Here is a 15,222-nt window from a genome sequence, read left to right as displayed (position 1 = left end):
CCCGCACACACACACACACACACACACACACAGGGATAATCCTCTGCTCTGAGGGTCCAGCAGTTCTGTAACACTGGTGGTGATGAGCAGGTCTTTACAGGGTGGTCTGTAGTTACTGGGGCCTTTTAAGGGGATTCTGTAGTTGGGGAGGGATGTTTACAGCACAGTGTGGCTTTGTAGGTTCCTAACTAATCTGATTGGCTGATTCCCCCCCCCCCCCCCTCCCCCTTCGAGAGTGTTGAAGTGAGGATCTGATTGGCTGATCCCTCCTCTCTGACAGCGTTGCAGTGGGGATCGGTATAATGATTTACAGGCAGAAACTCTGACGTTTTCCCGTGTGTGTGTGTGTGTGTGTTGTGGCAGTCGTGCACAGCTCTCTGAGCCCTAGTGCCCGCTGATCCACATGGAAACGCTCTGCTGCTGCTATCGGAGGCACAGGGACACACTCAAATAGAGGAGGCTTCCCCTCAGAAAGGCACACGTTCCCCTCAGAAAGGCACACGTTCCCCTCAGAAAGGCACACGTTCCCCTCAGAAAGGCACACGTTCCCCTCAGAAAGGCACACGTTCCCCTCAGAAAGGCACACGTTCCCCTCAGAATGGCACACGTTCCCCTCAGAAAGGCACACGTTCCTCTCAGAAAGGCACACGTTCCCCTCAGAATGGCACACGTTCCCCTCAGAAAGGCACACGTTCCCCTCAGAATGGCACACGTTCCCCTCAGAAAGGCACACGTTCCCCTCAGAATGGCACACGTTCCCCTCAGATCTTCTGCCTCTACTGCAGTTGGGTCATATGTGTGCTTTTGTTCTGTGCCTCAGTACCAGTGAGAATATGAGAAGGAAATTCACTGTGATTAATATCCCCACCCTTGTGTGTGTGTGTGTGTGTGTGTGTGTGTGTGTGTGTGTGTGAGATTAAGTACTCTTTCTGAAAGAATGTGGCAGCTCCAGGCCTTCAGTTAGGGAGGGAAGAGAAGCAGCAAAGCCCGAGCAGGCAGGAGCACACGCACCGTTGCACGCACACACGGAACCTCGGGCACACGCACCATCGCACGCACACACGGAACCTCGGGCACACGCACCATCGCACGCACACACGGAACCTCGGGCACACGCACCATCGCACGCACACACGGAACCTCGGGCACACGCACCATCGCACGCACACACGGAACCTCGGGCACACGCACCATCGCACGCACACACGGAACCTCGGGCACACGCACCATCGCACGCACACACGGAACCTCGGGCACACGCACCGTCGCACGCACACACGGAACCTCGGGCACACGCACCGTCGCACGCACACACGGAACCTCGGGCACACGCGCCGTCGCACGCACACGGAACCTCGGGCACACGCGCCGTCGCACGCACACACGGAACCTCGGGCACACGCGCCGTCGCACGCACACGGAACCTCGGGCACACGCGCCGTCGCACGCACACACGGAACCTCGGGCACACGCGCCGTCGCACGCACACGGAACCTCGGGCACACGCGCCGTCGCATGCACACGTAACCTCGGGCACACGCGCCGTCGCACGCACACGGAACCTCGGGCACACGCACCGTCGCACGCACACGGAACCTCGGGCACACGCACCGTCGCACGCACACGGAACCTCGGGCACACGCACCGTCGCACGCACACACGGAACCTCGGGCACACGCACCGTCGCACGCACACGGAACCTCGGGCACACGTACCGTCGCACGCACACACGGAACCTCGGGCACACGTGCCGTCGCACGCACACACTGAACCTCGGGCACACGCGCCGTCGCACGCACACACGGAACCTCGGGCACACGCGCCATCGCACGCACACGGAACCTCGGGCACACGCACCGTCGCACGCAAACGGAACCTCGGGCACACGCGCCGTCGCACGCACACGGAACCTCGGGCACACGCGTCGTCGCACGCACACGGAACCTCGGGCACACGCGCCGTCGCACGCACACACGGAACCTCGGGCACACGCACCGTCGCACGCACACACGGAACCTCAGGCACACGCACCGTCGCACGCACACGGAACCTCGGGCACACGCGCCGTCGCACGCACACGGAACCTCGGGCACACGCGCCGTCGCGCGCACACGGAACCTCAGGTACACGCACCATCGCACGCACACGCTATTGTGCACACGGAACCTCACATACCTCCTACGTGTGTGCGCCATCGCACGCACACAAAGTCTCACATACACACCCTGGCCCATGGAAACACGCGCTCACACACACACACACACACACACACACACACACACACACACACACACTGAGTTTGTGTCAGACATGCTCTTTTTTGCACACACCCCATTCTGGCTCTTCTGTGCCCTCCATCACACACTACTGGGCTGCTACAAGAGAGATATGAGTGCAGCTCGTGCTTATTTCTCTCACCCCTGCAGTGCTCATTAGTGGCCAGCAGAGCGGCGGCACAGTTTAAACGATGGTTGTGGGCATGGCGTCCTCTGAGCTGGTGGTGTTCCTGTGGGACACAGTCCTGGTTCTCGGTGGTAGATGAAGGCTGTGAGGTCTCTGTGGCTAGAGTCGGTCATTTGAAGCTGAACTTGTCATGCGGTGCTGTGTAGTATTATCCAGATGGTGGTGGTGTGGGTGTGGATGGGTGTGTGTGTGTGTGTGTGTGTGTGTGTTCTGTCCTGTCCAGTGGAGCTGATGAGTCCTCTTGTGCTCTCTTCCTTTCTTCCTGTCTGTCTGTCTCCCCTCCCCCACACTCTCGCTGTCTTACCCCTCTCTGGATGCACAAGTGTCTAACCCCCAACCCGTTGGCTTTCCTCCAGATCTGCCATTCACTTAACACCAGGGACGAGTGTATGCAAAGCACGTGTGTGTGTGTGTGTGTGTGTGTGTGTGTGTGTGTGTGTGTGTGTGTGTGTGTGTGTGTGTGTGTGTGTGTGTGTATGAGGGAGCTGTGGTTGTACATAGGAATGTTTACATTGCTCTGTAGTACTGCTCTAATGTATTATTATACCCCCCCCCCCCTTTGTCTCTCTAACACATTTACACTGAGGTCTAGGAGGAGCAGCAACACAATTGTGGTGAATGTATCAAATCGAAGCGACAAAGAAAACAAATATACACACGAGACAATAATCGGTGCACCACCGGTCAGAGCCAACAGAATAAACCAAATACCTCCTACCTCTGACCCTCTAACGGAACAAACCAAATACCTCCTACCTCTGACCCTCTAACGGAAAAAACCAAATACCTCCTACCTCTGACCCTCTAATGGAACAAACCAAATACCTCCTACCTCTGACCCTCTAACGGAACAAACCAAATACCTCCTACCTCTGACCCTCTAATGGAACAAACCAAATACCTCCTACCTCTGACCCTCTAATGGAACAAACCAAATACCTCCTACCTCTGACCCTCTAACGGAACAAACCAAATACCTCCTACCTCTGACCCTCTAACGGAACAAACCAAATACCTCCTACCTCTGACCCTCTAACGGAACAAACCAAATACCTCCTACCTCTGACCCTCTAACGGAACAAACCAAATACCTCCTACCTCTGACCCTCTAACGGAACAAACCAAATACCTCCTACCTCTGACCCTCTAACGGAAAAAACCAAATACCTCCTACCTCTGACCCTCTAATGGAACAAACCAAATACCTCCTACCTCTGACTCTCTAACGGAACAAACCAAATACCTCCTACCTCTGACCCTCTAACGGAACAAACCAAATACCTCCTACCTCTGACCCTCTAATGGAACAAACCAAATACCTCCTACCTCTGACCCTCTAACGGAACAAACCAAATACCTCCTACCTCTGACCCTCTAACGGAACAAACCAAATACCTCCTACCTCTGACCCTCTAATAGAACAAACCAAATACCTCCTACCTCTGACCCTCTAACGGAACAAACCAAATACCTCCTACCTCTGACCCTCTAATAGAACAAACCAAATACCTCCTACCTCTGACCCTCTAACGGAACAAACCAAATACCTCCTACCTCTGACCCTCTAATGGAACAAACCAAATACCTCCTACCTCTGACCCTCTAATAGAACAAACCAAATACCTCCTACCTCTGACCCTGTAATAGAACAAACCAAATACCACAGGTGTCCGTCCGCAGGGGTCCGAGAACTATTATGAGAACGTAATCAAGAGTTGTTAATTGTTAATTCAAAGGCTTCTCACAGACCCGTAACACAGCAATTGTGCGATTCACTGTTTGACTGATTAAGATGTTTTTCAGTAGCTGGTCTCTCTCTGAACAGGGCAGGTTCACCCTGCAGGTCACTGCTGTGGGTTCAACCATCTAACAGTCCTGTCTTTTTTTTTTTTGTGAATTACATCATGAAATTTTTTTTCTTCAGTACTGTTGGACATATCAACTAATTTGAGACATTTGAATGTTCTTCACACACGTACATCCCTCTTAATTTCAGCCATGACACGTTTGTGTGTGTTTTTTAGTGGTGTAGGGGCCTGGGGTGTGGCTGGGGTGTGTACTGGAGACATTCTTGCTCTCTGGATTTCGTTTTTTTTCTCCAGAGGTTCCTCATCTGGTCATGGAGAAGGTGAATGGTGAGCAGGTGAATTGATCTGATCTGGGTCATTTCTGTCATGGTCATGTGCAATGTAGCAGCAACATGTAGAGACAACAGCAATTAAAACACACGTTCTCTGGACAGAAACTTGTGCCAATAATTGTGAAATTGGAGCACCTGCTGCATTCAACAGCAAAAAATGTGCCATATTTGTCAGTTATGATTTGCACCCCAATCAAAATTTGTCCTCTGCATTTACCCATCTGTACAGTGATAATGCGCGCACACACACACTAGTGATCTGTAGGGGTTGTGGTGCACACATGCCTAGCACAAGGGCCGGCAGCCCTAGCCCGGCACACGGGGAGCAGTTGGGGTTAGGTGCCTTGCTCAAGGGCACCTCAGTCATGGCCTCAGGCCTGGGAATTGAACCCATGACAGTAAATGTAGTTTTACTGGGGATCATTGGGCAAAATGTATTAAGATGTATACTTGACTTTAACCATGTTGGTGTGGAATATGACTGAGTGGTGCCATAGTGATAACCTGTCACTGTAGCACGTTCGCACACACTTTCTCACACACACACACACGTTCACACACACGCACACACTTTCTGTAGAGGGATGGAAGTGTTTGGCTGCTCTCTGTGTGGAAGGAACCCATCGCCAGGTTTGTTGCCTAGCAACAGCTGCAGCTCGTGTTCCGAGACTCATCTGACTGACCTGTGTCAGTGTTTTAGCCCCGCCTACTTCTGTGACCTCACCTACTGGACTGGATTATGTCATCAAATAGTATTACTCTCAGTGAAAGAGGTACATTGGGATACACAGTAGTGTGTGTGTGTGTGTGTGTGTGTGTGTGTGTGTGTGTGTGTGTGTGTGTGTGTATGTATCTTGGCAGTTGAGTGTACACATACGGCACCATGGCTGCATGCTGCATGCTGCCTAACTGGCATATCCAATCAGCAGAGCTGTGTGTGTGTGTGTGTCTGTCTGAGTGGCTGTCTGTGTGTGTGTGTGTGTGTGTGTGTGTGTGTGTGTGTCTGTGGAGAGGTGAGTTGGCTCTCTCTCTCTCTCTCGCTCTCTCTCTCTCTCTGACTTCTTCTACCGCATTTCCATATTGGTTTTCTTAGTGACCAGACAGAAGTGCAGTTAGTCCTAAGTCAGTGAGCTCCACCCACGTTAACAGTGACCTGTTCAATTGTGGTGCTGGTGGTGATGGAGAAGAAAGAGTCGTTGCTCTGTTTCCACAGTGATGAACTCAGGGTGATGATGGTTCTGGTGGAGTCATTAACACGGGTGTGTTATAAGCCAGACTGCACATGGAGCTCCTGTCTGTGTCCTCTCTCTCCCCTCTCTCCTCTCTCCCCCCCCTCCCCTCCTCTCCTACCTCTCTCCCCTCTCTCCTCCCTCTCCCCCCCCTCTCTCTCCCCTCTCTCCTCCCTCTCCCCCCCTCCTCTCTCTCCCCTCTCTCCTCCCTCTCCCCTCTCTCCTCCCTCCTCCTCTCTCTCCCCCCTCCTCTCTCTCCCCCCTCCTCTCCCCCCCTCTCTCTCCCCTCTCTCCTCCCTCTCCCCCCCCCTCTCTCCCCTCTCTCCTCCCTCCCCCCCTCCTCTCTCTCCTCTCTCTCCCCTCTCTCCTCTCTCCCCCCCCTCCTCTCCTCCCTCTCCCCCCCCCTCTCTCTCCACTCTCTCCTCTCTCCCCCCCTCCTCTCCTCCCTCTCCCCCCTCCTCTCCTCCCTCTCCCCCCCTCCTCTCTCTCCCCTCTCTCCTCCCTCTCCCCCCTCCTCTCTCTCCCCTCTCTCCTCCCTCTCCCCCCCCTCTCTCCCCCCTCTCTCCCCCTCCTCTCTCTCCCCTCTCTCCTCCCTCTCCCCCCCTCTCTCCCCTCTCTCCTCCCTCTCCCCCCCTCCTCTCTCTCCCCTCTCTCCTCCCTCTCTTTCTCTCTGCTCAAGGTGGTTTATTTGCCTGATAAATAAGAAAAAATTCTAAAAATAACAGTTGGAGAGAAAAGGTGGTGTGTGTTTGCATATACACATGCCAGCACACACACACACGCCACCTTTTGTGCTCGGCTGTATGCCTGTGTGTGCATGCAACATTCAAAATGGTGTTATCAGGGACATCTGGCAAAAATGTTTGGAACGTCTTCATGAATCTGCTCAAGTTGGAAGCTGTGTTTCAAGGTTCTGTGTTGTCAGAATGTGCTCACTGATTGTGGACTTCATTAAGGCGGTTATCAGTTTCTGATTGGTCACAGTGGTTATGGTGTCCTGCCATTTCAGTGCCAGACAGCACTGTGGTTTTCTTGGATCTTGGTTCATTATGATCAGGTGTGTGTTGCTCTGGTCTGGAGCTGGTTATAATATCTTGGTTCATTATGATCAGGTGTGTGTTGCTCTGGTCTGAAGAACGGATGCTCATGACCCTTATAGGTATGGCTGTATGGACTGACCTCAGATCAGCTTTACCCTTCTCACACCCTTGTGTGTGTAACTACGGCCTGAGCTCAGATCAGCTGTCATAGGTGGTGTGACTATAGATGTAATGAACATGGAACAGCTGCCAGGACTACAGACCTTTATGAACACTGTTGTCATAGCAATAGAGGATGACGAAATGGTGAAAATGCAAAGCAATATGTCCTAGATTCAGACGTGTTCAAAAATGGTTACAGAGTAAGAAGAATGGTAAATGTTATTAAATTATTTAATTCTGATATAAGAAATTATATCTTGGCTTTTGTTAAAGAAAGCCAAGATAGAAAAAAACATGATTGACTAGACATTACCGCTCATGTTTTATTAGTTTAATGAAACCTATGTTAAAATGCCTGTACTTATCACCATTTAAGTCATTACTCTCCTTTATTCCTTAGATTTTTTAAAGATTGCTTTTTAGTATTTTAGCATTTTATTTTGTATTATAGAAGCAGCTTTTTCACATGTCTATGTCTCCTGGTATGTGAATGTGTGTTTAGGCCAGAAGACGTGTCTACACCTTCATGGCGTGTTGCCATACATCTACGTGCCGTATGATGGCTTTGGCCAGCAGGGGGAGCAATACCTGCGGCAGGTGGCCTTCAGCCTGGACCGTGCCATCAACGTGAGCTTGGGGAAACCCTCGGTCAACACCCAGCATGTCTTCAAGATCACCCTCGTGTCTGGCATGTATGTGAGACGCTCCATGAGCGCACACGGACACACACACACATGTGCACGGACATGGACATGCACACACACGTGTGCACGGACACGGACATGCACACACACACGTGCACGCACACGGACATGTGCACACACACGGACACGCGCACACACACATATACGGACACACACACACATGTACGCACACGGACACACACACACACATGTACACACACGGACACACACACTGATGAACGTGTTGCCTTACCCTGTATAATACAGTTCATCCACTCGAGAAATGAAAGTGATTTTCTGAACCGCCACAATCACTAATCTCTTCCTCTGTCTCTGTCTCCCTCTCTCTTCCTCTCCATCCATATTTTTCTCTCCCTCTCTGTCTTCACCCTTTTTGTCTCTTCATCTTTCTTACTCTCACACCCACCCCTTCTGTATCTAGGCCATTTTACGGCTACCATGCCCAGGAAAAGGCCTTTATGAAGATTTATCTCTACAACCCCCAGATGGTTAAAAGGTAAAAGGTCTCTACTTGTGTCTAACCATACTCACACAGGAACACACACACACACACACACAGGTACACCTTCACACAGGCACACATTCACACACGGGCGTGTTTGTTTCCATGCGTGTGTGTGTGTGTGTGTGTGTGTGTGTGTTCAGAGTGTGTGAGTTGTTGCAGGGTGGTGCAGTGATGAACAAGTGTTTCCAGCCTCACGAGGCCCACATCCCCTTCCTGCTGCAGTTCTTCATCGACTACAACCTGTACGGCATGAACCTCCTCCACCTGTCTGCTGTACGCTTCCGCCGCCACACCACCACAGGTGAGACGCTCACACTCACTGTGGACAAGGTGTGTGAGATGAGACACCGGGAGAACTCTGTGTGCTCCACGCTGCCTTTGTGTGTCACGAAGAGCTGTTTTCAGTGTGTGTGTGTGTGTGTGTGGGGATGTGTGGTTGGTGTAAATCTCCCAATGGGATTTGCTGCTGGTTCATTTACTCTGTAATTGGTTGGGGTCTCATGCTGTCAAGCACACACACACACACACACACACACACACACACACACACACACACACACACACACACACACTCACTCTAACGGGCCTTAGAAACTTGTTTAATCTGCAGTAAGGTTCTTTGCTCAACATCAAACGACCTTTTCTACCCAACACCCCCCACGCGCACACACATCAAAGGGGGCCCACCTACCCAAAACAATGTGCACATACTCTCTCTCTCTCTTTTATACACACTCACACACACCTCTCTCATTCTATCCCAGCAGAAGGTAATTCCTTGTTTCAGCCAAGACATAGTCAAGGACACAAAGATTAGAGGGAGAATGAACACACACACACACACACACACACACACACACACACACACACACACAGTCCAAGGAAAGACTGGGCGGGGATGCCTAATCTGAGGGCTGCTGTGTGTGTGTGTGTGTGTGTGTGTGTGTGTGTGTGTGTGTGTGTGTGTGTGTGTGTGTGTTGTACCAAGCACAGTTTTGAGTTCTTTGCACAGAAATCTGCAGGTTATTAAGTTCAGTCTCTGCTGAAGCCTAGAGAGCTGACACTTTTGCATATGGCTTCTGGGCAGTGATTAGACAGGGGGTGTGGCTTCAGATAAGTGGTTTGACAGTAGGTATTGTGCTCCCAAACTTCTTCTGAAATTTTCTGAACAATTACAAACATTGGAGAGGAAATAGCAAGGAGCACTGTGTGTGTGATGAGTATGGAGACTTTGTAGATAATCATGCTGTGTGTGTGTGTGTGTGTGTGTGTGTGTGTGTGTGTGTGTGTGTGTGTGTGTGTGTGTGTGTGTGTGTGTGTGTGTGTGTGTGTGTGTGTGTGTGTGTGTGTGTGTGTCTCAGATGTTGGGGAGGAAGGGAGGAGTCACCTGGAGGGGAGTGCCCCATGGAAAACCTCTAAACTCGATGAAAGTGGTGTTGGAGGGACCTTTGCTCGCTGGGATGAGGACCATCTACCCAGGTGAGAGTTCATCCATTGTGAGGCAGGAAACACATCACCTCGGACACAGAGGCAACTCAAATGCTTTATTAACCTTCCTGTAATTATGTAATTACCTTAAATAAAAGGTCATTTCTTTTCATTTCGTTTGATTTTTGTTTTGAGTTTCTGAATGTACATGTGTGTTTTTTGCAGCTCTCTGGTTGTGGAGAACGTGGCGAGGGTTAGCGTGTGCGAACTGGAGGCAGATGCTGTGGCTACAGACATTCTGAACCGACTGGAACTGCAGAGTAAGAATTTCACAATGGCTGTCCATCTACGCTAACCAATTTAACTGCTAGCCATCTGTGGTAACCAATTGAACCGCCAGCCATCTGTGGTAACCAATTGAACCGCCAGCCATCTATGCTAACCAATTGAACCGCTAGCCATCTATGCTAACCAATTTAACCTCTAGCCATCTATGCTAACCAATTTAACCTCTAGCCATCTATGCTAACCAATTGAACCGCTAGCCATCTATGCTAACCAATTGAACCGCTAGCCATCTGTGCTAACCAATTGAACCGCTTTAGTGCACTAAAGATTGTTTTTGTTAAAAAATTTATATAAGAAAGAAATGCATTATTTCTATACTTTTGTCCGCCATTATTTCTAAACTTTATATATTTTTAAATAAAAAAGTTTTAAATATCATGAGAAAATCGAATCATGAATCTAGAATCTTGGAAGGTATCATGAACCGAGTACATCGTCAGGTCCTCATTACATTCCTACTAACCACTGGAACCACTAGACATCAATACTAACCATAACTTCTTCTGTAGCCTCAAGCCATTGGCGCAAAAAAAAAAAAATCACAGTCACCATAACTGCTAGTCATCAGCGCAAACGACTAATGTTTGAATGCTCTCAACTCACACTAATATTCCAGATTTAGTAAAACTATGAAGTGCTGGTGGCTGACTTTATTTACAGTATTTACAGTAAGTGTTGGTGTGTGTGTGTGTGTGGTGTGTGTGTGTAGATCAGATCGGCAGGAATCCTGGACTTCAGGCCATTTGGGAGGATGAAAAGCAGCGTCGAAGGGAGAGGAACCAGAGCTCCCAGATAGAAACCCCTCAGTCACAGGGTGAGAGGGTTAGAGGTCACACTGTCAGTGGCAGGCCTATCTGTATGCTCTTATTCATCAAAGCTGTGTTCAGTGTGCGAGTGCCTCCCATTTTCACACGTTCATCATTCTTAATTTTGCCATATTTGTACACTCGTATCTACAACAATAGTAACACTAGCAATTACTGTAGTAAAAATATTAGCAATAATAATTTTTAAATAATATAATAGTAGTACTAATAATTATACCAGTAGTAGCATTACAGTTAGCAGTAGTATTAATTAGAGGTGTCTTCAACTAAGGATTTTCATAGTTGAATCTGATTCGTCAGATTTTCCCTTTAGTCGATTAATAGTCGAATCAGGGTTTTTTTTTTAATCTAGTGCACTTTAAACAGGATTCAGCTTTTATTTATTTACTTATTTATTTTTTAATGAAACGTTAGAAAACATTAACAAAAAAAGTCACCGTCAGTGCGCATTGGGCATATCGAGCTGTCAGACAGGCACTGTGTAAAATGTCAAAAATATTTTAAATAAAATATGCCTGCCTGAAAATATTTAAAAAATTGCCACACAACAGCAAAAAAATTCTAAGGTTCAAGTAACGGGGTTTAAAAAGCAAACAACAACAAAAAATGTTTATAGGCCTACTTGCCGAGACGCACCGCGACGAGACGACATGACCGTAAAGACAAACGGCTGAACTTTTTTTTTTTTTTGCCTTACCCGTTTTAAATGGGATGCCATGTTGGTTGTTGTCGTGTGAAATGAAAGACATTGATGACATAACTTGCACTTTACTTTGTTTGATTCATCTTTATCTTTTTCAAAATACTTTTGAAGTTTTTTAGTAGCCATTATAATCTCGGCAAATGCTGACTATCCTATAGCGTGTTCAGCTCTGCTCATTTGGATTGTGCAACTGCAGGTTGTGATTTATTAATGTGTAGTAAGGAAGATGCTTATTGTTAATGCGCACACATCATTTAAAAATATTTATTAACAGAAATTAGGATGATTTTATTTGACAAAAGGCTATATATAACGAAAACAAAGACATTTCATGTGAGCACAATTGAGCACAATTGAACAATGCTCAGTCATGAAATCCAGCAAGCAATTATTACTGCTAACCCTACCCTTACCCCAACCCTACCGTAATCCCAAACCTACCTAGACCCCTAACCCTACCCATATCTCAACCCTACCTAACCCTACGCTTACACAAACCCTACCTTAATCCTGCCCTTACATGAACCTTACCTTAACCCTACCTTTACATGAACCCTACCCTTACCCCAACCCTACCTAAACCCTACCCTACCTTAACCCTACCTTTACATGAACCCTACCCTTACCCCAACCCTACCTAAACCCTACCCTACCTTAACCCTACCTTTACATGAACCCTACCCTTACCCCAACCCTACCTAAACCCTACCCATATCCCAACCCTACCTTAACCCTACCCTTAAATGAACCCTACCCTTACCCAACCCTACCTAAACCCTACCCATATCCTAACCCTACCCATGTCCCAACCCTACCCTTACATAAACCCTACCCTTACATAAACCCTACCCAGCTATCGGCCGACTAATGCTGTTGGCGACCAACCATCACCGTACGCAGTGCTGTGTGTTCCAGATCGTTGGCTGTAGTTGGTCCTCATCAGCGCTGGTTTGGCTGTACGTGTTAAATAGGTATTACCAGTCGGCTGTGAGGGAGTTTTCTGACTGGCTGTTTGGACTTGAAGCAGATAAACCCTTATGCAGTTTGTCTTTATTTTTACTAGATTGTGGCTTAATTCACTGAGGTAGTGTGCTAGTCTAACATGATATTGTACCACACACAATGTAGCTTTGTTTTGCTAATCAAGAGAACAGGTGGAACATTTGTCATTACTGTGACATTACTGTGTACAGTTATATTGAAGGATGGAGTTTAAGGTAGATATCTGTCAGAACTCTGTATATTCATTATAAGAAGCCCAAACCTTTGGGAAGCAGCAGTTTCCTTTAGAGTTATTTTCTATGTCAGAATGTACATGCGTATTGTTCATCAGCTGTAGTCTGGTGTGGGCGAGTGTAAGTACACACAGATGTGGAGAGACTGTGAGCCCAGGCAAGGCGATCGTCTGCTGGCAGTTAGTGTTGGTCCTTCAGTGCCTGTTAGCTGTGTCCCTGCCCTGCCCCTCTGCCCTGCCCCTCTGCCCTGCCCCTCTGCCCTGCCCCTCTGCCCTGCCCCTCTGCCCTGCCACTCCGCCCTGCCCCTCCGCCCTGCCACTCCGCCCTGCCTCTCTGCCCTGCCCCTCTGCCCTGCCCCTCCGCCCTGCCCCTCTGCCCTGCCCCTCTGCCCTGCCACTCCGCCCTGCCCCTCCGCCCTGCCACTCCGCCCTGCCTCTCTGCCCTGCCCCTCTGCCCTGCCCCTCTGCCCTGCCACTCCGCCCTGCCACTCTGCCCTGCCCCCCCCCCCTCCATTTGCTGTGTTTAGGTCGTTTCCAGACAGCGGTGCATTTATTTATTTTTTTGCTCTGCTGGCTTGTTTGAGTGCTTTGTTTCCATTTCAGATCGGCCCTGTGTGGAGCGGGTGGAGAGTGAACGGATCTTAATGAAGAGGTTTAAAGATATGCTGAAGGAAAACAAGTTTGATGTGTAAGAATCCTCGCCCTCCTCCTCCTCCTCCTCCTCCTCCTTCTTCAGCCTCTAGAAACCCTGCTGCATAACTCTTTGCAGAACAGGAGGATGTGCAGACAATTGAGAGACTCCATTCTCTAACAAAACTGGAACAAAAGAGAGAGAGAGAGGCAGACAGAGAGAGAGAAGCAGACAGTAAGAGAGAGAGAGGGAGAGACAGTTAGAGAGAGAGAGGGAGAGACAGAGAGAGAGAGAGGCAGAGGAAGAGAGTGAGAGGGTAACTACACAGACATTTTAATAATCTCTTCAATCTGCTACAGCCCGTCAGACTACCGAAGTCATTAGTGCTTGTGGTTAGTCATGGTGTCGCTACTGTAGGTCAGAGGAGGAGAGGGAGGAGAGAGGGAGATCTAGGGGAGGAGAGGGAGGAGAGAGGGAGATCTAGGGGAGGAGAGAGGGAGATCCAGAGGAGAGAGGCACTTTGCACTCACTCAGTCTGCGTTTCAGAACGTCAGGCTGCATGCGTGTAGACGGACTGGAGGGCAGCAGACGTAAGTCATGACAATCAGATTCCACACATGATGGTAGGACGGTGTGTGTGTGTGTGTGTGTGTGTTTGTGTGTGTCAGGTGGCAAACTCACTCGGTTGGCAGACAAACACATAAACATGCCTCCTCCACTCACACAAGCATTAAAGCATGTATCATCGCTCTCTCTCTCTCTCTCTCTCTCTCTCTCTCTCTCTCTCTCTCACACACACACAGAAATAGGTGTGCATTCAAACACTCAGCAACACACACGTGTGAGGGATGGAGACAGCTGCTAATGGAAGCCGATATAAAAATTCTGCTTTAGGTGAATTCAGTAGTAGAATTAAGAAGGGAGAGGATGCAGACAGAGACTGTATTTTTTTCTATCAGGACTCAGAGTGGCTCCATAGTCGATGATGATGATGATGATGATGACTACGAGTTTCCTGAACTCTCGCTGCACCCTGATGTTCTGAGCCCTGATGACCTGCCCAGTCTGGCTGCCAGCCAGGTGGAGGTGCACAAAGACAGGACCCCAGGTAAGACATGCAGGAGGAATGTGCTAAGAGTTTACAGGCGCAGGAGTAATGTGCTAAGAGTTTCAGGGTGTTTAGGTAGTGCTCCAGAAAGGTGAACACCACATAGTCATGGGCTCACTGTTGTGAGCACCGACGGTGCTACAGACACCCTGTGTCCAACCAGAGTATATTGGCACTGCTCTCTGTCAGCCCCACGAGAAGGCCCTGTCGGTGGTGTGTGCGTTCCTATGCGTGCTGAGGGCCGTTAGCACTTTCTTCGGACTGGGCAGAACGTGTGAAGATGGCCTTCACGTGTCTCACAGGAAGCCCATGCTCACCTTCAGCCTCAGCTTCCTGTTTACACAGCTAGATGGTGGATGGGAGTTAATAAATAAAGTAGAAACTATAAAAAAAAATAAAGTAAATGTGAACAAAGCTTTAGTGCAGTGGATTGTTCAACATTTCCCTGTTTATGATTACAGTCGGATACAGTGTCAGCATGTATGGGGGTATAAGGGGGTATGAGGGCGGTTTGCCCAGCACGAGCCACCCCTGGTGTATTTCTCTGCTTGAGTGAATATAGCCTACATTCTCTAAATCTGGCATGTCACTGTGCCCAGAGTCCTCTGTGCTAGACAGCCCAGAATCCTCTGTGCTAGACAGCTCCCACGATGCCATTAGTGTGCCGAGTCCTTCTGTACACATACTCAGTACTCTCGAC

At 49.2% G+C, this 15,222-nt stretch overlaps 1 protein-coding gene across 2 annotated transcripts in view; it reads left to right on the top strand.

Annotated features, from left to right (window-relative positions):
* rev3l (REV3 like, DNA directed polymerase zeta catalytic subunit) overlaps positions 1-15,222 on the top strand; it is a 38,795-nt gene that overhangs the window by 5,262 nt on the left and 18,311 nt on the right. For both annotated transcript variants that reach the window (XM_077016676.1, XM_077016675.1), the window contains exons 3-10: positions 7,537-7,726; positions 8,160-8,234; positions 8,384-8,544; positions 9,605-9,722; positions 9,897-9,991; positions 10,729-10,833; positions 13,387-13,471; positions 14,374-14,522. In XM_077016676.1, coding sequence (XP_076872791.1) covers positions 7,537-7,726; positions 8,160-8,234; positions 8,384-8,544; positions 9,605-9,722; positions 9,897-9,991; positions 10,729-10,833; positions 13,387-13,471; positions 14,374-14,522 — 978 coding nt within the window. The remainder of the gene's footprint in view (positions 1-7,536; positions 7,727-8,159; positions 8,235-8,383; positions 8,545-9,604; positions 9,723-9,896; positions 9,992-10,728; positions 10,834-13,386; positions 13,472-14,373; positions 14,523-15,222) is intronic.

The sequence above is a fragment of the Brachyhypopomus gauderio genome, chromosome 9, assembly GCF_052324685.1.
Source record: "Brachyhypopomus gauderio isolate BG-103 chromosome 9, BGAUD_0.2, whole genome shotgun sequence".
In the NCBI taxonomy this organism is placed as follows: Eukaryota; Metazoa; Chordata; class Actinopteri; order Gymnotiformes; family Hypopomidae; genus Brachyhypopomus; species Brachyhypopomus gauderio.
Note: the sequence above shows the minus strand (reverse complement) of the source record. Positions and strands in the feature narration are given on the sequence as shown.